Source organism: Apostichopus japonicus, chromosome 11 (genome assembly GCF_037975245.1).
Source record: "Apostichopus japonicus isolate 1M-3 chromosome 11, ASM3797524v1, whole genome shotgun sequence".
Lineage (NCBI taxonomy): Eukaryota > Metazoa > Echinodermata > Holothuroidea > Aspidochirotida > Stichopodidae > Apostichopus > Apostichopus japonicus.
This window is the reverse complement of record NC_092571.1, coordinates 27,480,471-27,507,320: the sequence shown is the minus strand read 5'-3', so window position 1 is coordinate 27,507,320 and position 26,850 is coordinate 27,480,471. Positions and strand designations below refer to the sequence as shown.

Here is a 26,850-nt window from a genome sequence, read left to right as displayed (position 1 = left end):
AGAAAGTTTGGCTATATAAATTAATCTGCAAGAAATTAACATTTTTTGAAAAATCATCCTACTTTATTACATTTAATTATTATGCCACAAACTTCTTTATATTTCAATGACTATAACATATGGCCATCCTCTCATAATTTCATATTTTTAGAATAACATAATATTCGACTGTTCAGTTTTACTTTAATTATTTCTTGTTTATCAATTCAACAATACTGTTTATTACTTGTTATTGTGGGAGGGAGGATGGGATATCAAGAAATTTAGAACACTTTTTAAAATGGTGTTAACCATTAATAATTTCGAATCAATTTTAAGTGACCACAATGGTCTTTTTAAGCTGCTTTTTTAAGCTGGTAGTCGAAAACTGCTGTTAGACTAAACTCCGTTGGGTTCTAGGTTTTTCTAAGCTAGAAAGAAAATTAAATGTCAATATGTGAATTACGTCCGAATTATTTCAAATAAATAAAGAGATTTGGAACATTCCAGTTAAAAGTTTAGGAATTTTACCAATTCCACTTTTAAAAATGGGTATGTTTGAATTTAGTAAAGTTACATCGTGTTATACACGCAGTCCAATAACTCACATTTACACAAATTACCCTTTTTTATACGATTTTATTACCTTTTTTTATCAGAGTAAGAAGACAAAAATTATATCGAATTATTGATAGCTTCTGAATCCAATAGGTCTGGTGAAAAATAGTTGCATATAGTTTAATAATTCTAAAATACTTCTGAAAATGTATTGAGAAATGTCGAAAACAATAGCTGATCGGTTACCCCATAGAATACCCTTGCTACAATAATTGCGTATTGACCGATTACAACTATCTGTACGTGAGCTTACTTAACGGTATATATGAACACAGTTATTTTAAAGTACCAGGCTGCTTAGACCAACTATTCTATAACTGAACATCGACTCACACAATTGACACACGGAATGGTCGAAAAGCGAATGTTGTTTTGGACGGACTGCTCAAGGTATTGTTCTAAATATGGTACCGATTAATCATTTAATGATTAATTTAGCACTTCAGCGTGCATTAATTGATTTTGTTACATTAATGTTGCAATAAACACCAACACCATGCGTTATGTGCAAGTGAAACTGCAAGTATACTAGCCTAACGATATCGTTAATGAAATTGAACGTGTAGTCCAATTAGCTCTGTGGTATACGTATTGTAGGCCTAGGCTATACGTACGGTAATTTCGCGCAATCCCTAAATTCGTGTACAATGTGTTATGCATATCCCTTCACACACTGACACAATTTAGTTCCCGTGTGAAACACATTTGATTTGATTGAGTACCGGTTACGACTCGATTCTATGCAAGAAATCTGTGATAATTTAATAAAATTTAAAAATATAAAAATGACTTGTAGAAGGATAAAACTAATTCCTACCCATGGCATACAAATTTTGCTGTTATCCATAAAGGCAAACTACTAAATGATGGCACCTTCTTGAGATAGAAATAAAGGATTTGTGAGTTTACAGAATGGTGTTTATATTGTTTGTTTCTTGTTTGTTTTACATGACAAAGAATAATTAAGTCTTTTCAAATTGAAAGGGTTGAGAAGTCACACCCGATATATAGATATATCTTTGTATTTTAAATATTCTCTGTAAATTCTCTGTTTATATTAGTTACACAAGATTTTGTTTGAGGATGTTGAATATATTTGAAGGGTGTTTCTGAACTACACATTTCATACACCTTTATTGTAATTAACTAATATATGGAATTCTTTCTTGTTACTGAGTTTCTTTGTTACTGAGTATGGAAGTACATAGTTAATATGTATTATAAAGGTTCAACTTGGAGTATTGGAGAAACTTTTATTTTCTTCCTTTTGGTTGCATGTTTGAAGAACTTATACTCTGAAAGGCAAGTATGCTGTCTTGAAGATATGAGCAATTAAAATAAAATGTGCCCTGGGTGGATACCAAACGCCATTCATGTGGCTATATTATTCTATTAATTTGGTTATTAATTCCAGGATGCAGATTGCTTGCAAGTTTTCGTTTACCACAGAGTCATGTTTGAAGTTTCTGCCACTCGGGATTTCTCATATAGCTTCTTTACAAAGAAGAACAGTGAAGTTGCTTCCACTATGCGACAGGTATGACAAATATATCAAAAGTGTTAAAGGGATATTTTGATGACAGAAGTTCAACTTATTGTAACACACGGTAGAAGTCCTGTTTTCTCTCTACTATTTACTATTTACTCTCTACTAGTGCAAATAATGGTTATTTTGTTTCAGTCTGTGCATAGATAGTAAAATTCTTTTAGATGCCAGCTTCTTTGTGATTGTAGACAACGTTGTGCTCTTCACCCACGCACGTATTTTTTTGGGGGGGGGCAGGGGGCTATTTGCAGCACGTTATGTGTTTAATGTCCATTACATTGAGGAAAGTTGCAACACAATAAGTTTAACAACAATTCCTTTGTCACATTACATATATATATATATATATTATTATATAAGGTTGGGGTTGGCGATTTTTCAGAGGCTTAATCAAAATCATATTAACAAATCAAGTTTCCTTATAGAAACAAATGCTAACAAGATGTTTTACTGTAGTTTGGAATCTGCTCTATCTTACCAAGAACGTAAAATAGCGGCAAGTTCTTTCTTTATATAAATAATATTTGGAAATTTCGAGTTTTCAGATCATGAAAATGCAAACTCCTCTCATACCCATTAAAAACAAGATTCAAATAAAACCATTTTTACAGAGGATATAAAATTCTAGTATGGCATTTTATTAATTAAAACCTTTGCGCATGCGTGACTTTACAGGGCAAGAACGCTTTCACTTAAGATATTTTCTCTGAAAAAAAAAGACTTTTAAAAAGGACGTCACATTCATTACCTGAGTAATTGATACATTCATTATCTATTACCATTATACACATTTGTTCATTCAAATGTGGAGGGTATTGAAAAGAACCCTTGTAAAAATAATAAATGCCTATAGGGGATGGCTCTTTGGATGCTTGCCCTAAGTGACCTCAATGATGAAACACAATGTACACGTATGTAGATAAAATTTCCTGATGTGTTCACTATACAAGCATACGAACTGTTCTGTAACACTTTTAAAGGTGGGGGGGGGGGTGGAAGTAGGGCCACTTTTAAATATCTTAATAGAGCGATGTTATGTTTTTTTCAAATAACTTTATGATCATGAGAAACAACTCGTAACCCTCCCTTACGTGAAAGTGGCTGGACTTCTTAGACTAAACCACATAGGAGTTTTTTTTTTTTAGTTTACTGTCTTATAATGAATATTTTAACTTTGTGGTTCTCCTTCTGTATCTCTTCTTTTCTTCCTTTGTTTCTTTTAATTTTAAATACATTAATTGCTTAACTTTGTAATATTTGTATGTTTAAATTCCATATAAATTGTCACTGATCTATAAGCTACACTATAAATTTCATGATGTATTCCATTACAACCACGAATAACCGATCCCTAACTCGCTAATCGGAGTTTTGTTTTTGTTGGTATTATTGTATAGTGAACAAAAGCAAAGTTAATCACCAAAGTTAATCAACAACGTTAATCACCAAAGTTTATAACAAACAAATTTGGGCAATTTGGAAAAACCAACACATCTGTTCCCGCACATGCGTACGAGAAATGTATGGCAGCATAATGAGGCTTTAACTTCACGGTTATTCGTGACTTGTTCATATAATGTCGTTGATACTACCTGCTATGTAGTTTGAGAGAGAAATACTTTCTTCGCGTCTGTTGATTTTAGTTAGGCGATAGTTCACCGATATATTCTTCTTCTAAAACGGACGTCTTCCATCATTTAATGCAAGTACAACATAAAGATGTAAATTCTAATAATAAATATAGATCTTTTATTTTCGAATAGAATCGAAGAAAGGTAAAGATTTTTTTCTTTTAAGTACCCATCTCAGTAACTTTATGCATCAGCGATCATATAGGGGGCGCTCTGCCAAGTTCGCGAACATGTATAATATGCTCAGAGGTGCAAACGGTTCCCTATGTTTTTGGTCAATGATGCATTGCATGTAAATGCTTTCACCAGGGAGCTGTTACCAACAAGTTCCCTGCTTCCATGATCTCTCGGTTATATGCATGCTGAGTAGATAAAACGGTTTCCACGCCAACGAAGAATACTATATAAATGGAGTACGGTTATCGGGTATCAATTTAGTTTGTCAGATCTCTGTCCCTCTTTCGATTAGCATTTATGTGTATGATTTATACATCCTTTACAATTACAGAATATGACAAACATCGAGTCCGTTTGTGAAAATATTGGTGGAACGGTACATCCACAGCAATTTACTGTAGTTCTTTGGGACTTAAAGCAGAAGTCTCGTCATATTTTTGTGCTGATTGAGAGTAAGCCTCTTCCTGCAGCATGCACTGTTCTAGGAGTGTTAGCTCAGTGGTTAACGCCGGTGCCTTCCAATCATTAGGTCCCCGGCTCGAGTCACTCCAAGATAATGTATGTCGTCCAGTTACAGAGTTGACAATTGACAATTCATAATCATGGACGTTAAATATGAGTGTAAGAGACTGACTTCGGTCAGCTTGCGGCTTTGATAAGCCAATGATGGCTTCTTCGCGATTTCCTGCTTGCAGGAGGATCTAAAATACATACATACATACATACATACATACATACATACATACATACATACATACATACATACATACATACATACATACATACATACATACATACATACATACATACATACATACATACATACATACATACATACATACATACGTACGTACGTACGTACGTACGTACGTACATACATACATACATACATACATACATACATACATACATACATACATACATACACGCATACACACACACATACATACATACATACATACATACATACATACATACATACATACATACATACATACGTACGTACGTACGTACGTACGTACATACATACATACATACATACATACATACATACATACATACATACATACATACATACATACATAGAGGAGCACCAAATTAAGTGAGGACACAAATATACCAAATTGTCTGCCCATACCTCCCACGCTAATGAGGTTGTCCTCACATTTTTACATACACAGCATCATGGTAAAGGTCCCTATCTGAGGACAACACATACTGTCCCCTTAATGGTTCTTGAAGCACTACATGTGTATGAAATGTATAAAAATATGAGGACTGTCCTCGCATTGTACATACACTGCATACACACTTAGTGTCAATGAGACATATGAGAGGACAGTAAATATGGTCCTCAGTTTGGCACTTTTTGCACTACATGAGTAAGAAGTGTATAAAACTATCTGAGGACAGTCCTCAGATTTGTGCATATACCTTATACACACACGGTTTTACATGTGTCAAATAGAGTCCATTTTACAGCCTGCTGTCATCACATAATGTCAGTAGCATCTTGTGAGTATGAAGCAGTTTGCAGTCCAGCTTCAGACTAGTCTGGACTACTGCATCCTCAGACTTAAAATTGAATTCAAGATGCCTTGCACTAGGATCCGTCTGACTCGGCCTCCCTTCGACAACGACATGGGAGCAAGTCCAAGTGAGTCCAACCTACGCTCAACCCACTGGATTAAAACAGTTTCATACCTTATCACAACAGTGTTTGATTCAATTGCATGTTTCAATTAGGGCTATACAAGTCTTCTGTATCTAGTGATTTTACAGTAACTAGGGATAGCATTCCATTTCTCAACTAACCACTTGATAAAACACACCCAAAAAACAAAAGCTTGTGCATTCCATGTGGTGAGGTACTGAGTGGAGACAAAAGATAGCTAACCAAAAGTTTATCTAGACAGCATAAAAAGTATACAAATGAAACTGACCCTTTCCCCCTTTATTATTACAAGATAATATAGGAACACAAATGGTAGTCGAAAATTTCAATAACATGAAAAGTAGATGTATTGAACAAGCATTTCAACTTTAACACAAGGTGACAAAATCAGAACCCATATGGCAATTTAACATCTCTATGATGCATATGTAGTTGCAGTTTGTTGTTAACTTTTCAGCGTTCTAAATTAAATGCTAAAGTACAGACAATACTAAAACATAATCAGTAATGCAGCATTTCAATATTGACATGGTAACAACATGCACCAGTGTAGCTTTGGTTCGTTATCAACAAAGAGGCATTTAACTTTTGATGCAAGGGAGTGAACAATATTAGAACCTTTGTCTAATACAACATCTCATAACATTGGAAGCAGATGCAACTGTAGCCATGGTATCTTGGCAATATAATGTTCAATGCTACAATACATACACTGTCAGACTGACCATATAATGTAATGCGACATCTCAATAACATTGGAAGCAGGTGAACCTGTAGGTTTGGTTTGTTGACAATAGAGTACTCTATGTAGCATTCAATGTCCAATGCAAAGAGGCATTATCAGGTATAAGGTAAGGTAGTGTAATGTAATATCAAACAAATAAAAGTATTAAACGTAAACTGACTAAACTAAAAGGTAAGGCTTATAAGATAATGCACGTCTCATGCAAATTGGAAGCAGATGCATATGTAGCCATGGCTTGTTGCTTCTGTCATGTAATTCATCACTTTTTGAAAATGACTCTTGGATTTATGCTACCATCAGCTTAAGGAAATTAACATCCCTAATAACACAAGTCTGCCACTACACTGATGGCATTACCAGAAATGAGTACATTGTGATTAGATAGAGTCAATGCAGAGCTTCATTCATCTTCATAGCGGCCTCTGTTCATGGGAAGCGTTTTAATGGTCCTTTCACATCACATAAAAACGAAACCAATATCAAACAAATAAAAGTATTAAACGTAAACTGACTAAATAGAATAAAAGCCATTCAAGATTCCAAAATAACACTTAAGAATAGTTGCAAGAGTTCTCATAATAACATTCAGATTCAGAGTAGCATGGATTGTCTCCCTGGCAGTCCAATAGCTTACCCACAGTCATAGAATGACATGAGAGATGCCAGAACTGAATGTGGTCATGTAAAGCCCAAGAGAAGCAGAACTGGTCATTGAAACCGTGTTAGAGTATTATTCCACTGCCACAAACATCTTAGTAGGCGCTTAGTGGGCCTGTAGCAATTAATCATTAATGATAAAAATACTGTATTTTGCCAGCACTTTATCTCAGATCAAACACATGTTGCATGCTTTGAAAGAGCTGATGTTACTAACTGGTAGTCTACAGCTTATCAATGGTAAATGACTTTTCAGTTTTACTAGAAGATGAAACAGAACTCTTTATTATCCATGTATTCGTTAAATTATACCAACAACTTCCTCACTTGTATGCAAATGAAAGCAACTGAAACATTCCTGTGAGAACAATAAAAGTGTAACTATGACAATACAACATTAACTTTAACTACAAATGATAACAATAATTCAAGTAATTAAGACTTGTCTTATGAAAATGTGGATAACAATTCATAGGTATTCTGGCTGTGCCCTAGAGTTTCATACACAGAGGTAGACCTACTACAAGTTTGGCTTATTGATAGAAAGCAGAATAGGCTCAAACGGCTATTCAGTGCAAGGACTTCAGTAATGAAACTGGAAACATGTAACAGAAATTGAGACTTTCCCGTTTTGACAACACTAAAACCATGACTGGGTAAATCAAACCACAACTTTCACAGATTCACCAGTAAACCTGAAGCTATGTAGAGGACAATTCTGCATCTGCATCCTTTGGGTTGCTAATGAGAGGATAACGTGGAGAACCTTCACAATGTCCTACTTACTTTTTGCGATTTCTCCAAACTACTCCTTCTTTCATCTTTAACTAAGACCTTGATGTATGAAAACTTTCATGTTTATTTTTTCTTGCAAAACAACACACCGGCCAAAGCTGGAGAACGCAAGTGCTCAAGTGCAAAGTTTTTCTTCCAGTACACATGGCTTCATACAGCAGCATAATAAGTTCCAGATGACATTTTGTTCAGAAATTTTCAAGATATATTGAAAATTTTCTTGTGGTTAATGTATCCATATTTTCCAGTGTTCTAACAAATATTCACAAGCTGATTTGTTTTGTCTCATTACTATGAGCAGGACAATCCACCATAGGTTAAGTATGTGTAAGCTATACAGTTTCCTTTGTTGACAGTATCAGTAAAATTAGTCAGTATTTGGGGAAGTTAGTACATGCTTAGTTGGGGTCATCGTTCGAAAAGCAAAACAAACTCAAGTGCTATATTGCACAGGTAATTTAAAAACAAAGCTAAGTATGTAACAGCAATGAAAACTTTACTCTCACAACAATAAACACAAAATAAAGTCCCATGGCTCATGCGAAGGGCAATTTACCATAACTAAATTAAAGACTGGGTAAGCCCTACAGTTTCCACATACGAGCCTCACATTTAGCTGTGGTTACTCCTTGTTTTGGAGTTTGCGCAAACACCTCCTTCTTTCTGCTACTACAAAATCTTTGATAGTTGACCACTTTCTTCCCTTGAGCAGAGGGTGTTTTTGTTGTACAGCAATGCACTGTTCATAGTTTGGAGTCTGTCCACTTTCCAGCTCATTTTTGAAGTGCACAAGCACACACTTTTTTTCCTCACATGTCCACGGCTTCCTTCTTGCATAATTTCTTTTACTTCTATCTTCACAGCTGGACACTTTGAAAAAGAGTAGCAGTAAAAAAAACTATGATCTGTTACATGAAGAACATGAATCTTCCTTGATAAATAAAGGTTAATAATTAATAATAAGCTGGTATTGCTCAGATCATTGCTTCAAGCCAACCATACGATTTTTTAAATTGCTAGATTTTTCATGGTTATAACGATATAGGACTGTGGTAATTCAACATTCAACCTCTGAACCAACGAATATACCATAAGATCATGGCCGGCACTGTGTATAAACATTGCAACGTTCCATCTACATTGCATAGCACATACCTGTATGTTTCTAGTGTTGCCAAAAAGGTTCTTCTAGCGCCACAGTTAAATGACATTTAACCCTCACCAAAAACAACAGGATTCATGAAGCAGAACTTTACTATAAGAAAAAACTATCAAAAAAACAACTTGTTCTACCAAATAGGTTCTCTTCCAGGTGTGTATCACCTATAGCCTGAAGGTGTATTCTCAAGTGAAATTAGTTGCTAGTTTATCTCATTCTAAGCAGAAACAGTCATGGTCTAAGGCTACTTGACTATGAGTAATTGACACTTTGGAAGAACTATTTTCAGAAGTTACCTTTCATTGCAATGTTTTACTGGCTGCTTAATCAAGTATTAAATCCGGCAATGGACCATTGCTCGGTGCGTTTACATTCAGACTGAGAACCCCATTGTTTTTTACATTGTTCAAATCCATGTACCTTAACCTTAACAATACCCAATAGGAATTCTTTAAAGAACGTGGTGATTCTTTAGAAATCACATCCGAGGACCTGCAATTCTTATGTTCAGGTCCTCGTTCAAATAACAAAACAAGTGCACGCATGCATGTCCCATCATGACTACACAGGCAACGATAATCATCCAAACCAAAACTTTTTTCAAATCTGGGCTTCTGCAGAATTGAGTACATCCTGGCACATATGTGGGGATAATTTCTAGCACCTTTTCTGTTACATGGCTTTGCATTCATTTTGTCTGGTGATTAGGGAATGTGGTGCAAATGCCACCCAATCATTTGTCTAGTTAGTGTAAACTGTCTTTAGATAACATTTAAGTCCACTGTCAATGACTTCATTTGTACATCTTTTCAATTTCCAACTGTATCGTAATGAAAAATTGAATTATTGATACCACTAGTACTTTTTAGAAGTTATGAAAAAAATAAATAAAGATGTTACCTGCTTGTGACTGCTTTTGAGACTCCTTTTTGGTTCTTCCATCTTGGCCACAAGAAGTGCTACTTACTGAATAGGTTTTTGAAAAATAAAAACATAAGTTGTCTGTTTAGATATGCAATTAACTTAATTGAACATGAGGAATATGGATTCAAATTACATCCTGTCAGCCAGCCAGCCGGAGCAAGCTTTCTTTTCCTCGACAAGGTCTAACAGAACAACAGATAGTATTATGTGCCTCATATGCACCTTTAAAATTGACTTCTATGATTTAATTGATCACTGAATGACTCCATTGGCTAAAAGGTAGGTTGTACAAATACTGAACTCAGATACCATATTTTTGGACTCATGTGTGTTCTCACTCATGGGCACATGTTGTTACATGTCCATGCATGTACACATGATGTGCACGATCGTATCAACAAAAAGAGATTCATGCATAATGTAAAACAATATGATTTGCTCAAATCAGTCAATCAAGCAAACTCTTTTTTCTGTGAACATTTGAGTTAAGAAGAAAAGCAAACCTGATTCATGTGATAGAATATATTAATAATGTTCCATTTGTTGGTCAAATATAGGCAACAAAAAATCTGGCAAAGAATCTGGCATATTTGGGGTTGTTTGCACCTATGCAGTTGCATGGCTTTAGTAATTTTGTCAGGTAATTAGGAAGGGGTGTAAATGCCACTTTGTCTCACTCATTTGTCTTATAGTGATCTGTCTTAAGACTACATGTTTCTCCTGCAGTAATACGTCTATTGTATACTGTGACTGTGCTATACAAGAATTACTTCATTTGTACAGCTTTAAATTGATGAATTTATGCCAGTTCCTGTCAATGCCTGCAGCTAACCAAACTAAAAAATTCACCTGCTAGTGACTCCTTTTGAGACAGCTTCTTAGTACTCTCAATTCGGCCAGAGGAGGTGCTGCTCACTACTGAGGTTTCTGAAACAAATATATTTTTCTAGTCAGAAAACTAACTCAATGGTAGAGAAACATGAGGAATATTAATTCAAATTAGGAAATTTCAGCCAGTCATGTCCCTTTATAGGCAATTCTATGACCATAACTCTGACAAATGTCATGTGATTTCCCATTTGCACAGTTAAGATAAACTGACATGGTTTAATTGATAACTGAGTGGCTGCATTAGGTAGCAAAAGGTTGATATACACCACTACTTATCCCACATACATCAGTACATGCATGTGTACTATTACGATACCTATAGATACCTATGGATATAGATACCTCAGCCAAGTTTTGTAAATAGTGTGTAGCTGATGTAGAAAATAAGTTAGTACCCTCATCCCTGCCCTCAAGTCAACGAGTAAGATGCACTTTGAAAACATTTACCAGCCTCTTGGTTGACATTGGGTGTTTCTTCACTTGTGTCTTCGTCGCCTAATTCTTCACAGCTTGAGTTGTTCTCATCAGCTTCATGAAACAATGAACAATTCAGATATTATGTTATTGATGTGGCTGTGCTTAATTCTTTAAGGGTTATACTACCGTTTCACAGAGACCTTCTAAATTATGGACATCAGCCTACAATCCAAATCTAGCTCGCCATGGCATGTCCAACCCATGAGGGATGCTAAGAAAGTTTTGATAAAAGAGCTTTATCTACCCACCCCAGCCCCTTTTGCATGACAAGGATCAATAATTTGGCTGGCAGCAAAAATGTTGCCAACCACTGCTCTAAATGGAGACAAAAACTGATATTTCGACAGTATAAGTAACTAAAAAAATGATAATCTTTCTACTTGAATCATTACAAACTTGCAATAACAATTTGGGGCGTCAGGCAAATGTCCTTTGAGGGTCTACTTAATGCAAGGTTCTGTGCTCATATGTTTAGCACTTACAGTACTCATGCTGTTTAATTGTGACATCACTGTCGGTTTGGTGCCACAAAATCTCACACAAGTAACACAAATTTGCTACATGATTACACTTCCTACAGAATTAATATAGTAAAAATATAAACTGTAAGACCCAGGAGCTGTTTTTAGTTGAGTTATATATTAACCTTTACGTAAAGATATTGTGCACTTACATCCTTCAAGAGAGACATCTATTTCATCCAAAGCCTTGCCTTTAAATTTGCTGATGGTACCCTCTTCCATCATGATAAGAATCTTTGATACCTTGGCTACTTGCAGTGTGCTTTCAGGCAACCTATAGAAATCTCTATGGATTCTAATGTCATGTCCCATGTAAGCAGCAAGCAAATCCAATTCATTCTCCTTCAGAGACAGAATTTGGGACATTGTAGCTACATGCTTTCTCAGTTTGCTTGACCTAATCAGTTCTGGGTGGCTGGCACCACAGTCGATGGAATACTTTCTCAAGCAGTCATTTGCTGGCACAGGCCACTGAGAATCAAAGTATGGCCTTGCAAATACATAAGGATTGTTTCATGCTACCTTGGCTGAGCTCCTTGTGGAGATTAACAAATCCACATTTTGCACCATACTTTCAGTCATTAAGATAGGGACCGTGCGACGCCGTTTCCCAGGAATCTCAACTCTGTGGAACTTCCTCACAAGTGCCTTTTCAACCTCACCTAGACTTTGGAACACTTCTTCTGGTATGTTATCCATATCAGTTGTTATTTTCTCATACTGATCTAAACGTAGCCTTTCGATCTCCCCACTTCTTCTACGGTTGAACAGATTGATATGTGCCAAAGTCATCTTACTTAGTTCATTCCAGTTGTTTGTTGAAGTTACATCCTTTTTCAGCTGTTGTTTGTGTAGTTCAGTGTTGGTCTTTAGGTACTTGGTGAGTTTCTGTATGTCTGATGCCACAGGCTGCAGCTTTGGTTTGTTTATGCTGCGTTTATCCAAAGTATATTGAGCTACGGAAGACACTGAGGAGGACCAATCATTTCTCTTAAGTGTCTGGAACCCCTGAACCTTTGCCATCAAAGTGCTGTCACCTTTTCCACCATTGGCTTTGATAGCCTCTGAATGAACTATTGCAGCTACTTTGTCAATATCGTAGCCTATGTTTCTGGCATAAGATGGTGTCTTGTAGTTGCTCCTTGTTTCATCAAATCCTGCAATATTCTTCACTGCTTTAACAAGAGTATCAAATTTATCAGGATTTATGCAGTCCCTCATACATGTCACAGATGGATCAATCTTTTTTGATTCAATCAACAACTTTGCTACATCTCTCATGCGCTGGGAAATAGGAAGGGCATGGTGATCTTCAGGATGTGAGTTTAACAGCTTAGTGCCAAATGTCAAAATAACTGGATCTTTTCTAACTTCCCGTGCAACCAAATCTGCCTGCATGCGGGTCAATACCTTTGCATTGAGTGCATCCGAAGCACATTCAGAGGTAGGTAGAAACATCTTTGCTACTGCTTGAACACGGTGAACACGTTTCCTGTTGCCTCTGGATGAGCAAACCTTTTGGTGTTTCCAAAGTCCATCCTTCTTGAAACTACCATCACAATACTCACATGGCAGGTAGTCTGATGATTCCGCCTTGTCTAATGCCGTTGGCCTTTTCCGTGGCTTTATTTGACCTTCTCCAGTGTCCCATACCAATTTATTGTGTTTTAAATTCCCTCGGTTTCTCAAAACAGCTATCTTTGCTTTTCTATCTTTCCCATGTAATGGAAGAGCATTGATTTCAACAACTAACTTTTCTTCATCATGCTTCTGAGAGCAATGACGAAAAATCTTTGCAAAAGCGTGATCACAGTAGAGGCAGTAGTCCTTGGAATCCCATTTTCTATTACCCTCTTTGCTTTTACTTGATAGCTGCACATCACTTGTTGTTGCGAATGCTTCGTCATCACTTGAAGAGTCTTCCCAGTCTCCGTCATTACTTGATGAGTCTTCATCTTCAGTAAACATTTGCTTCTTGTTAATCTTTGATTGCCTTTTGTCTGAATATATACCTTGCTCATCTGTGTCTTCTTTAAGTACCTTTCTTTTCTTCATTTTTGCCTTTCGTTTCCTTTCAGTTTTATTTGCAGTTTTGGGCTCTTCCTCATCATCTTTCTCTGCTGGCTGCACTCCACTTGTGGTTGTGAAGTCTTCATCATATGTTGCTTTGTAAGTTTTTGATTTTCTTCTATCTAAATCTGTAGATTCCTCATCTTTGTTGTCTTCTACAAGTAACTTTCTTCTCTTGGATACCTTAGCCTTTGACTTTGTTTTAGTTTTAATTGCAATTGTGGGCTCTTCCTCGTCACTTTTCTCTGCAAGCTGCACTCCACTTGTGGTAGTGAACTCTTTATCTTCACTTGATGAATCTTCATCTTCCACAAAATATGTCTCTTCGTAAGTTTTTGATTTTCTTCTATCTAAATCTGTAGATTCCTCATCTTTGTTGTCTTCTACAAGTAGCTTTCTTCTCTTGGATACCTTAGCCTTTGATTTGTTTTTCTTCCTGTGAACCTTTGACTTTGTTTTAGTTTTAATCGCAATTGTGGACTCTTCCTCGCCATTTTTCTCTGCAAGCTGCACTCCACCTGCGGTAGTGAACTCTTTATCTACACTTGACGAATATTTCTTTTTCAAAACATCTTTCTTCTGGTGAATGTTTGTATTCTTGTTAACAGTATCATCATCTGAATCTTCCTCATCAATGATACCTTTCACAAGTAATTTTCTTTTCTTGTATACCTTAAGCTTTCTCTTCTTGCTTGCCTTTGGCTTTTTTGTGGTTTCAGTTGCAGCTTCGGGCTCTCCTTTGTCACCTGAGGCTTCAACTTCATACTCCTTCATCTTGTCTTCTATGAGTTCCCTACTTACAGGACTGCTTGCTCTAACATTTTCACAGAACTCTTCCGCTTCCACAACTGCCTTGGAAACCTTTAACTTCTGTGTGGAAGTATCTGAAGAGTCATTTGAAGAAGCATTTGAATCATCGATATTAGACCTCTCAACTGAATAATCTGGGTCATGGTCTTCCTCCAAGTCACTTAAATCACCATTCCCAGCATCGCTGTCATGACGGTAGGGATGATGCAATGGTATTACTTCTGACAATTGTGAGTCTGAGTTCCAGGATTCTGGAACTTCTGCAGGAGATAATTGCAAATCTACCTCTCCTTCAATTGGAAATTCATTCGCATGAAAGGGTGATGTATCCTGGGTAACCCCATGACAGATATTTGAAAATGGACATGCCAATGATACTACCTCTGACATTTGTGAGTCTAAGTTGCAGGATTCTGGAACTTCTCCAAGCTGCACTCCACTTGCGGTAGTGAACTCTTTATCTTCACTTGACGAATATTTCTTTTTCAAAACATCTTTCTTCTGGTGAATGTTTGTATTCATGTTAACAGTATCATTATCTGAATCTTCCTCATCAATGATACCTTTCACAAGTAATTTTCTTTTCTCGTATACCTTAAGCTTTCTCTTCTTGCTTGCCTTTGGCTTTTTTGTGGTTTCAGTTGCAGCTTCGGGCTCTCCTTTGTCACCTGAGGCTTCAACTTCATACTCCTTCATCTTGTCTTCTATGAGTTCCCTACTTACAGGACTGCTTGCTCTAACATTTTCACAGAACTCTTCCGCTTCTACAATTACCTTGGAAACCTTTAATTTCTGTGGGGAAGTATCTGAAGAGTCATTTGAAGAAGCATTTGAATCATCGATATTAGACCTCTCAACTGAATAATCTGGATCGTGGTCTTCCTCCAAGTCACTTAAATCACCATTCCCAGCATCGCTGTCATGACGGTAGGGATGCTGCAATGGTATTACTTCTGACAATTGTGAGTCTGAGTTGCAGGGTTCTGGAACTACTGCAGGAGATAATTGTAGATTTACCTCTTCCTCAACTGGAAATCCATCCTCATGAATGGGCGATGTTTCTTGGGTGACCCCACGACAGGTACGTGAAAATGGACATGGCAATGGTATTACTTGTGACAACTGGGAGTCTGAGTGGTCGGACTCTGGAGCATAAGTTGAATCTGATTCAAAATTCTCATTTTCCTTCTGTGGAATTTCTTCTGGGACTCTGAAAAAAGCTGGTGGTGGAAAACAATATGAAAATGGCAATCCATAATCGTAGAGTATTTCTTCATCTGCTGGAATGTGTCGAGTTGCAAACAACTGTAGCTGTGGCTTATTGTCTGGCCCTTCAAAAACTTTCACTTTGCTGTTTATCTCTTTTCTACTTCTGGCGTGGTTGACTAATCGTCCAAATTTCCATGGATCATCATCCCTTGGCTCCTCTGAGGCATCGACACTGGAAGAAACAAACAATTTTTTTTTTAACAAAACCACAATTAATGACAAGATGCACGAAATAGAAGAATCATTTCTAAAGACACATTCCACCGCCTGTCTAATCTCAAGATTCAGCAATTCCTTACATAAAAATGATAGATGTACTGCTATTGTTGAGTATTTGATATCAGTTGACCTCTGACATCTACCCAGTTTGACACACTATGAACTCAACCATAGTACATCTACGTACATATGGGTTTGCTTCACATATGTTGAAGTCTAATGACCTCTGATTCCCCTTAAGTAAGGGTTTTATTTGAACGTATGATAACTTAATACACATGGTCAAGCAAAAGTTCAGAAATAAAATGAAAATTTCAAAATTCACTTTCAGCACAAAGAAGCTCTGCAAGCAGTGTACAAAACTAATATGACTGTGTGTTTATGAGCCTACAAAATGCATGCATTATGAGCACAATAAACATGCGTGTTAAGGTTCTAAAGTATATGACCTATGTTACCTTCAGATGACCTCTTTGGCATCTCAAAACCAAAGGGTTTATGAAGAGTAAATAATTGCACAAACACATGACAAAGTTCTCCGAAATGTTTTTCTTACATCTGTGTGTTACTGTTGAACACAGGCGCAAGGTGACTTTTTGATTCCTTGCCAATGTGAGATGCAAGTTCTGTTGAGAACCAAACAGACTGCTTCTGAATGATACATTGCTTGTGAAGGTCTGTGCACAATTAACCTTAGTAAAAAGAAAGCAAGGCAGGTTGACATCAAGTCCCAAAGTCATTGTATAGTAATTGCATATCAACTTTCTGAGATTGTAACACGTTATTGTGGGGGCCACCAACAGCAGATAGATAAAGTTCCTGTTCAAAGGTTTTTCTTGCATTGTACTCATAAGTAAAGTTTAATTCAAGAATGTCAATGTAACGATTTCGCTGAATGTGTCTGCAAGACACAATTGTTCGCCCTTGGGCAGCTACCCACCAAGGTTGAAGAAGTTAAACCAGGCCATTTAAGGGGATTTCTTGAACCAAAATCTGACTCAAACACGTGTACCCACACACACCTTTTGGCCCTTCCCTCGTCATGAACTTCTGGTCACACCCTGGAACCCCACCAAGGGTGGCCCATAAGGTGTCCTAGCATCTGACCTCTGATTGCATGACATTTGTTGCTATGGTAATTGAGATAGCTTGTACACCCCAACTGGCTAAGGAATTTCAATATTTCATCCTCTCCATGGGAGCTATGCATGTTAAAGTTTTCACTGAAAATGTGCTCAGATGTGCACTTAAATCAGTACAAACTGTGTATACTTAGTACTTCGTAAAATTGTCAACAAGCTGAAACTTGATATGAACCTGGAACTTATTCCTTACTTAGTTTTCAACCCTTCTTAATATTTTACTTAATGGTTTCAGACTACCTCTGACATTCCAACAATCTATCTAAATCAGTATCATTTACTCATACTTTGAAACATCACGTAAAAGATCTCACAACATTATAATGTAATGGAACATGAACTTCATTCATGCAGAGTAAGTTTGTAGGTTTGCTTACCACAACTTTTGATGTTTCCAACGGAAAAAAAACCTAAATCCAGTCTCCTTGATGGCATCTCTCTTATCTCCTTCTGTTGCATTTACCAATTCTCCCTTGTAAGTAAGCAGAAAATCTCCTTTCTCAAATTTTCTTTTGGTAAAAATAGCTCTTCCTGAAAGACAAGGACACAAAAATGAATTGATTTTCTGTTGCCAGAATATTTTTTATTTTCACGTAAGCCTAATTGCTTGTCATTTCTGCTTCTTTCCTCCCTCCAATTTTATCTTTCTTTCGCTATGCTGCGCTTAATTTGTGTAAACACCAAATATTGCTGGCTCATGTCTATGGAAAGTCTCTTTGAGTCTTACATATCTACCCCCTCCGAATGGCTAACCCACATGAGCCTGACAGACATAATCCTTAGATTTTCAAGCACGAGGAGAGGTGATCAACCATATGCATACATGCATGCAGTCTGGTATGATAGCCCTCAATGGGAGAGATGTATGCCATCATTGTCAATTTAAACCCAGCATATCTGTGTTTAATGCCACTGAGATGATAAATGTTCTGTTAGAAAACACGAAGTCTGTAATTTACTGTTACAATAGTCACTTTTTGGTAGTAACTTTTTAACTTAAACTGTTAATGGCAAAGGTGTTTAGACTACTTAACTTGCTATACAGCAAAGTGTCTTAATACCACTTTTAAAATATTTGGAAATGTCTGGAAATTTGATCATCTTCTTACTAAAAATTTGGTGTGGTCTACTTAAATACTAATTTCTGTATGTATGATTTACTAGAGATCTTGCTTCCATGAGATCAATTTTATTTGCAACATGCTGGTTTAAAAGGGGCACTGTCGAAAGTTGTATGCCCTCAGAATGATGTTTAGTAGGATTTCAATCCTAGTCTTACTACAATATCAGTCACAATGCATTCAGTTGATAGGAATAAATAATCATTATAAATGTGAACAAGATTTTAATTGCTATAGTGTAAGAGGGTTTAGTTTGAATAGTTTCTTCTTCATGAATCAAGAGTGTGGATCGACCGAAAGGACTTTGTAATAAGAGCACCACATTTGTTGACAAAGGCACCCCATAATTGGTAGAAATTTTGAAGCTAGGTACCCGACTGGTCCGACCCGGCGGCATACCAGGTACCTGATTTTTTGCCTGCCCAACTATTTCTTTGACCAACATGCCACCTGCACAAGTTTGTAAATCATTACATCTGCCTAAAGGCCATTTTAACAGAAAAGATCACTTGATTATTAGTGTCTAGATATTGATTATAAACTTTGAGAGTAGAAAAGATCCCTTTTTGTTTGCTTGCTCATTTGAAAAGTAAAATAGCATTTGCATCTTACAAGCGCATAAGCAGATCTCCATTGCCCTAGTAGTACTATGTACCAAATGTGATATAAATTTGTAGAACCCTCAGCAGTCTAAAAAGACACCTGTTTTGCTTTCCCAGTGGTGAAGTTCTAAATGGTGCATGTTAATGGAAATTGGGTTTTTAGAAGAATTTTTGAAAGTTTACTGCTCCATCGTTTGTGCCAGTTCTGGTAAAAGCATTTGACTGCAGGCCTTCATGTCAAGAACATTACACTGGGTTGTATTAACTGTGTACAGTTTTGTCTGAAACTTCATGAACATGACTTTCTGAGATTTTGCTTTCTCCTTTATTGGGTTAAGCAGGATGTTGATATTTTTGTGGTTTATTTGCCAATTCAGTAAGTGAAGGATATTACACGAAAGTGCCTTATCAGATCATGAGTAATGAAAAAATGATTATTTACAAACAAAAAGGGACATTGACCAATGGCTCAAACTGATAATAATTTTGAAACAATGCAGCATCAACTCAAGGAATACCCCTTAGGGAGAATAAACCATTGATCATTACCCCCACTTCTCACCAGCATATGATTCAGTACTCTGTGTACAATTTGTCATCTTATAACCAATTTTGAACAACACACAACTCTAAGCATTTAAAATGATTCCAATGATTAAAACTCAACTCAAAAACATCAAAGTTATCGAATGATTGTTACATTAATGTTTCCTATAAAGATCGACCATTGCATAACACAGCGCTAGATCGATCTAGATCGACGTGATCACGTCAATGGACCCTTAATTCCCATACGATTTACGTAATAGTAGATAGAAATTCCACACAAAGAGTGCACTCATAGTTATAATCCATTCAATTCAAAGATTCATTAACAAAATATATGTATTAATACCTTGTAACATTTTGTTCATCAGAAAGATAGGAAACAAAAGTGTTATGTACTGGACAGAAGTAATATTGTGATTCTTACCTTTAATGGGAAGAATTTTCATGAGAAAACCTTCTTGGTCGTCCATCATCTGCATGTGACCTGTGAAGTAAAAATCAAGCGATAGCTTTGACTCTTAGATGTTACCTTAATGCACAATAAATAAGTTTAGAAACATGTTTCAAAAGTATGAGAATGTTAGTATTGTGTTTGAAAGAGGAACATTTTTTTTAATCTTTAAGGATGGATATTTCAAATATACTTTGAACAGTAGCGAACGTGATGTCACCTTGGTAAATGCAGATTGCGGCATAACCCACACTACATACAGTTCCTACAATAGTCACAACAAAAACTGCGTTTAAATACAGATTGATGGGAGTGCTAAAACTTCAAGGAGCTCGTTTTGCCTATATGCCAGCATAACGTCATTCACAAAATAAATTGGTGCTTCTGGTGAAAGACTAGTGAATTTAATAACCAGAATGCAAAATGCATTGAGGTTTCGATGACTTCAATGCACTAGACTTCTGCTTGTTAGTATAACCAGAACTAGCTGTTACACTATGGCATGCTAACACAGGTCAGTCTGTACATGGATATACACACCTCCATCAACAACAGTAGGGTTCTTGTACTCAATGTTATGAATCCGCACACCAAGTATTACAAACCAAACCAAATCTCTAATAACTTCGCACATTAAGGTTGCAGAGGAGTCCACTTATGGACAATTTAGATTGGAATATGTCCACGAAATTTCAAAGAATCAACTTGAAAGAAGCTAATACAGGTCACTGGAGGTCAACCTGAGGTCAAAGGTCACCCAATGGCAGGTCTAATATTGTATTACAATAGCGTAACTCCCAACCTTGATGGACATTTGGTTCTCAAGTTATTGCAAAAATACTAGTTTTTGACCCCTGATTGACCTTTGTTGACATTGGATCACATGACTGTTATGTTTAGAAACAATCCCTTACCCCATTCACAACTAGTCCCAAAATATCAAATTTGTCGGACCCTGCCAATGGTAGTTTCACAAGTTATTGAGAAAAACTAGGCCAACATTACAGCCAACTCCATGAAGTGAAAGCAAATCTCAAGTTCACAGGTGCTTGACCTAGTTTCTCCTTGGCAGCTGGCCAAGAAATGTTTTGAAATTTCGCGGTACCTGTGCAAACTAACATCCAACCAGAACTACCAATTATCTACAAATATTATCTAGAGAAGGCATGCTTCGCCATTCAAGTGCACTATTCCATCGAAATCACATCAACTCTTTAGCAAAATATCCATACGGTTGAGTGACAAGTGTTGCAGTAGCTCTAGCACTTTTATATATGGTCTGCAAGCAAGCCTTGGAAGACACTGTAACACACACATGTATGTAGCTATGTACATAGCAATTCAGGACTTCTAGCGACACACTTAAGTCAATGGGGATATTGTCGCGAGTTCATATTCAAATCTACGGATGCCCGTAAGATCATTTTCAATTGTCAAAAGGCTCTCCTATTCTTATGAGGCGAATTGCCCATGTCATCTACTTATAGGCTGGACGATGGGAGATACCGTCTATTATGAAAAGGTTTTTACAAGTTGACCCCTGGTGACCCAAAATGACCTTCGACATCCACCAAAAACGATAGGTTTTTTTGTACTTAATGTGGTCAACCTACATACCAAAAATGAAGTCAATGCAAGCTTTGCTTCTTGAGATATAATGTTTACAAGCTTTTCACTATTTGACCCCTGGTGACCCCAAGTGACCTTTGACCTACACCAAAAACAATAAGCTTCATGTACTAAATGTGGTACTTCTACAAACAAAATATGAGATTAGTCCAAGCTTTGTTCGTTGAGATATCATGTTTATAAGCTTTTCACAATTTGACCCCTGGTGACCTTAAATGACCTCTGACCTACACCAAAAACAAAAGGCTTTTTCTACTCAATAAGGTATTCCTATGTACCAAATATGAGAACTGTCCAAGCTTCCCTTCTTGAGATATCGTGTTTACAAGCTGGGCGTCACAAACGCACACACACACACATGTTTGTATTACATTCAGACCGAGGACCCCATTGAATTTTCCATTGTTCAAATCCACGTACCTTAACCTTAACAATACCCCATACAATAGAATTCTTCCAAGGACGTGGTGATTCTTTAGAAATCACAACCGAGGACCTGAAATTCTTTTGTTCAAGTCCTCGGTCAGTTAGCAAAACAAATGCATACACACACGCATGATTGCAAATGTTACGATTATCATCTAAACCAAAAACCAGATTTCTACAAGAAGAAAATGTCGAATAGGGGAGCATGTAGTTTTCACATGGTTAGGAAGAGAAAATTAGAACTGAGGACAATGTATCAAAATCTTCCACCAGACAGTTTTCTTAAAGGACTAATGGATTGTTAACGTTATAAGTTAGCCTAGCTTACATTACGTCAATATGAGGACTTCTGAACGGTGGGCAATCAGTTTGAGGCTTAACACGAACTAAGGTTGATATTTTCGTAAGTGCTTGACAGTACTGATATTGGAATACAACATCCCAAACCATAACACTACAGCTAATCCTAGGTGTGATATTATGTAACATGAGAACAATCTCACCTCTCTCTGGCCTGTCGATCCCTCATTGCCATCTCATATAAATTAGCCTAGCCTACACAGTCAATCTGAGGACTTGTGAACGGTAGGCAAAGACTATAGTAGTAGACATCATAGGCCTAGCCTATTATGTGTACATGATTCGCCACTAGGCCTACTCCGAGTTTATGGCGATACTTTCACTAGTGCGTGGCAGTACCAATATCGGAATACAACGGTCCAAACCAGGGAGCTGTATAACAGCAATTTACCTTAACTAACCTTTCACAAAACTGTCTCGAACTCGAAGTATGTTTGTGTTGGAGGCGTGCAGCTTGGCGCTGCGTCTTGCTCTGTATTGGTTGGTAGGTCTAGTGGTACTGGTACTGGGAGTGGTAGGCCTAGCTCCTGTTGTTGATATGTCGGTGTGTTATTCGCTGATACTGGGATAACCACGCAACCACCTTCATAGAAAAAGCGGCTCTGAATTTGTCGTAAGTTGGAAGCTATTTCATATATCCATTTCAAAAGAACCGCAAATATGACAAACAATGATATCGCTACAATAATAGCAACGATAGTATGCAGCGTGAACATGACTTGGTCAAGTGCACGACTGAACTACATACTATAAACGCACGGTCGTGATCGCCTACACAACACGCATGTATGCCATACCCAAAATAGAGGGCGACATGTAGCTTACCAAAGAAAGCCAGTGTATGCAAAATATACACCCTTAGTTATTTTTATGAGCAAATGAGGAATGATGAGAAACTTGTCAGGGGTTCTTAGACAATGCACTAGATGAAGGTGATACGGGTCCTAATGTGAGGACATTAAAAAAGTCCTCATATTTCTAAATCGTCCTCATATTGCCGTCTTGTAGAGACAGATGTTCTCACAAAGATGGCTTCTCAAGTACATACATACATACATACATACATACATACATACACACATACATACATACATACATACATACATACATACATACATACATACATACATACATACATACATACACACCCATACACCCACGCACACATACCTACATACAAACATAGTTGCTGAACTATAGCCATTCAATATCACATAGTCACGCTCAAAGAGATCGTACAAATACTGCTTCAAACGTTACGTCGGTAAGTCCACTTTATCTTACTATAACTGTTAAACAAGATATGAGGAAAAGATTAAGGAATCTAGCTTCACGGGCATCAATTGTTCGTTGTAATTTTGTAAAAGCAATGTATTCTAGCTTCACTTTGAAGCAATATTGTAGCGCTAGGCCACATCAGATAGTATAGCATCACAAAGTATAGGCTTAGGGACGAGGTGCAGGAGAGCCAGCACTGAGCAGAGTAAAGGCAGGAGTTGCTTTCTCGACATTTTCTCCTCTTCCAATTTTCTAACAACAGAACAAGAGGCACATTGCCTTCTAGTATTCAGCATAGCATCATTCAACATTGAATTTTGTTTGCTCAAAATTTCGAACAATTAAACAGTCGAAATGACGGCATACAAAAACAAGCAACTTATTGCAATAACACAGTAGCAATCATGAGAAATATTTCAAGACTTTGAGGAGGTAAACAGTCTCATATTTTACATTAAATAATGGATCATTTGAAAGAAAGTTGAATGTTCAATACAAAAATGTAAAATATAAGTAATACGTCGACAGTTTGTGAATAAAATGGCTTAATTTCTACAAATAGAAATTCCGAACGAAGTAGTAGAATGTTGAGATAAATTTCAGAAATTCGATTGAAAAAATATCATAATTTGAGAAAAAGTGGAACTGAAATAGTAAGTAGTAGTGTGGACGATAATTCGAAATTTTGATATGTTCGTAGAACTTTCGTCTTTTCACAAAGATCATTAAATTTCTTGCAAACAAATAATGCTAATCGAAGTTTGAGATAATATACTTCTAACCTTGTCTGAGATAATACTGTCGATGTTTGGTACAAGAAGTGTTACTTCAAGAGGAGACAGTAACTCAGGAAAAAGTACAAGATAAAATAAATTTCAAGAACAGGTATTCGAGATGTGGATAGAAAAAGTTGAAATTCCTAATGTATCGTCTAGGTCATCACAGCTTGTGCAAAACTGAAATAGTGCCAAGGGAACTTCTACAACTTAAAACAGATTTCCGTCCCACCCTAACACAGCTTTCGATCGGCTTCTACGCCTGATGCATACTTATCTTCATCGATATGTGAATTGTGCATAAGCGCGAAGCAATTGACAATAACATTATTGCAGTAAAGGCTTTAGTAATCGAGAACTTTTTAAAGTACATAACTCACCATTGGTAATGAACTAACTGTAGCATATAGTACTTCACAATTTGAGACATTACAAAGCTATTTATTTCTTTTTTTTAAACGATCAAATATAGATATGATATAAGTCTTATACGTGTATTATTTTTTGTCCTTTCTGCTGTAGGTAATTTGTTTGAATCATCACACGGTTGAAGAGCGATATGGCTTTTATGAGACTTGAGAATGTTTTACCGACACTTTTATCGTGTGCGGTTGTGACAACATGTTTGAAACCTTCCTCTTCTCAACGGACGACGACTATTACTTTTGCTGCTATTCCTATACATATCAACGTTCTGAAGAATGAAACAGTTGAATTTATTTGTGAACAAAATGCCAACAATCCATTTAACATAAGATTTCAAGGCATTGTACTTGTGCAAAATAAGCAGGTAGTAGAGGAATTTTCAAATATATTCGATTTTCAAATTTTTGGTCTCGCTACGTGCAACCTGACTTTAAAACATGCAACTGAAGAATATAAATGAAAACATATATATGTGGTGAAGTTGGTAATGAGAAATATGCTGCGATTGGCGATGTCTACACATTAATAAGCAGTAAACCTATTTGTAAATCTTCCATTGAAATCGGACCATATATTTTCGAGGATCAGATTGACCTCATCTAGATGAACTGCACTTCAGAGGACGGAATTCCACAAGTGACTTTGTCAAACCATATCATACAGGGTTATAAAACCACAGATGTCACTAGCAACTCAACCAGGACAGTATCCTCTCACCCGCACCCCTCTAAGACTCTCTCATTATCATTGTACTTCAACTCATCATTTAACAATAGTGTCGTTGTCTGCAATGTCTCTCAACAATTACCAGCTCCTTATAATCAAAGTTATCAAGGATCTTGCTCATTTGGACCTATACTTCTTCTCCAGTTGTTCTCTGTTGCGGTGACTCCATCAGAAATCATTTGCACTAAAGTGAAAAATCATATTCTTAAGTGTACCAGTAATGTGAGTGAAGTCAACCTATCCTGGACAAAGATTCCAACTCACTGGAAGTATGATATCAATAAAAGCGATGCATCCGTTGAACTCACTGTATTGGATACCGGTAGTGACGTCTGCTCAGTGAATATACAATGTGTTGGTAACTACAGAAATAGAAATATCACATCAATGATCGAAATCAGTGCAACCAATAACCCAGGTCGAGTAATAGCTGTTTTATTAGTTGTCATGGTCATCTGCTTCTGTTTAATATGTCTCATTGTAATAATAGTATATAAATATCGCTTAAATGTTTCCGCCGGAGAGAACCCTAGTACGAATAATGCTAAAGATAGAAATACATCCATGAATGATGACATAGTCCCAACGATTGAATCTCAGATTGATAATAGTAATGCACTAAATATCCCCACAGATAACTATACGAACATCAATTCTTCGTTATTTACTTATGACAATGGTGGTTATCTGTCTCCCTGCGAACATTTACAAGAATATGAACAATATGATATTGTTAACTGATTATTCTTTATGTTATTAACTTATATTCATATATTACGTTTTGGTTTTCATTCATTATTTTTTTATAATTGTGTTAAATACAGTATTTAGTACTTTATCATCAAATTACCGTGACAATCCAAAAAGAGTTAATGACAGACGGCATTCTGTTGTATCAGGTAACATGATACACATTGGTGGATTTTGTCTGAATATATCCGTCCCTCCTATGCGACATTTGTGTTATGCAGCTGAACAGACGTCTTACTATAATAGACTGTTTACATATACAGTAGTCTGGGAACTTTGGGACAATAGTCTGTTTGTTAGCACACCACCATGTCTGGTGAGCGGAGTCGATGTGGAGGACACAGGGGGTGGGGTGCTACCCCAACAGGGGTTATTTAACTACATAGTGTTTCCTCCATTTCATATGACCTATTGTAAGAGCCAGAGCCTTAACACTGACCTCCACGCACAG

At 36.8% G+C, this 26,850-nt stretch overlaps 1 protein-coding gene and 2 long non-coding RNA genes across 6 annotated transcripts in view; 1 reads left to right on the top strand and 2 right to left on the bottom strand.

Annotated features, from left to right (window-relative positions):
• LOC139975557 (uncharacterized) overlaps nt 1–26,850 on the bottom strand; it is a 466,508-nt gene that overhangs the window by 38,743 nt on the left and 400,915 nt on the right. The gene's annotated exons all lie outside the window — the stretch shown is intronic.
• LOC139975564 (uncharacterized) lies at nt 878–25,829 on the top strand. Its single transcript, XR_011795785.1, has 4 exons — nt 878–987; nt 1,883–1,899; nt 2,012–2,134; nt 25,020–25,829. It is a non-coding gene; the product is annotated as an uncharacterized lncRNA (long non-coding RNA).
• On the bottom strand, nt 5,712–23,522 carry LOC139975530 (uncharacterized). 2 transcript variants are annotated; one of them, XM_071983528.1, is made up of 8 exons: nt 22,845–23,522; nt 20,002–20,061; nt 17,683–17,836; nt 11,948–16,116; nt 11,245–11,325; nt 10,756–10,833; nt 9,883–9,948; nt 5,712–8,693 (listed from the first exon to the last, which is right to left on the bottom strand). In XM_071983528.1, exons 2-4 carry the CDS (start codon nt 20,054–20,056, stop codon nt 12,309–12,311), a joined length of 4,017 nt encoding a protein of 1,338 aa, XP_071839629.1. In that variant the 5' UTR covers nt 20,057–20,061; nt 22,845–23,522; the 3' UTR covers nt 5,712–8,693; nt 9,883–9,948; nt 10,756–10,833; nt 11,245–11,325; nt 11,948–12,308. The 2 variants fall into 2 exon arrangements, with proteins under 2 accessions (XP_071839629.1, XP_071839628.1); XM_071983527.1 differs by having other exon boundaries at nt 20,002–23,522.

Excerpts from the sequence above, each read along its gene's own strand:
- LOC139975530 (XM_071983527.1), bottom strand. The coding sequence starts at position 20,056 with ATGCAGATGATGGACGACCAAGAAGGTTTTCTCATGAAAATTCTTCCC. Across the intron at positions 17,837-20,001 it reads GAAAATTCTTCCCATTAAAG|GAAGAGCTATTTTTACCAAA; the intron begins GTAAGAATCACA and ends CTTGTCTTTCAG. Across the intron at positions 16,117-17,682 it reads TGGAAACATCAAAAGTTGTG|TGTCGATGCCTCAGAGGAGC; the intron begins GTAAGCAAACCT and ends TGTTTCTTCCAG.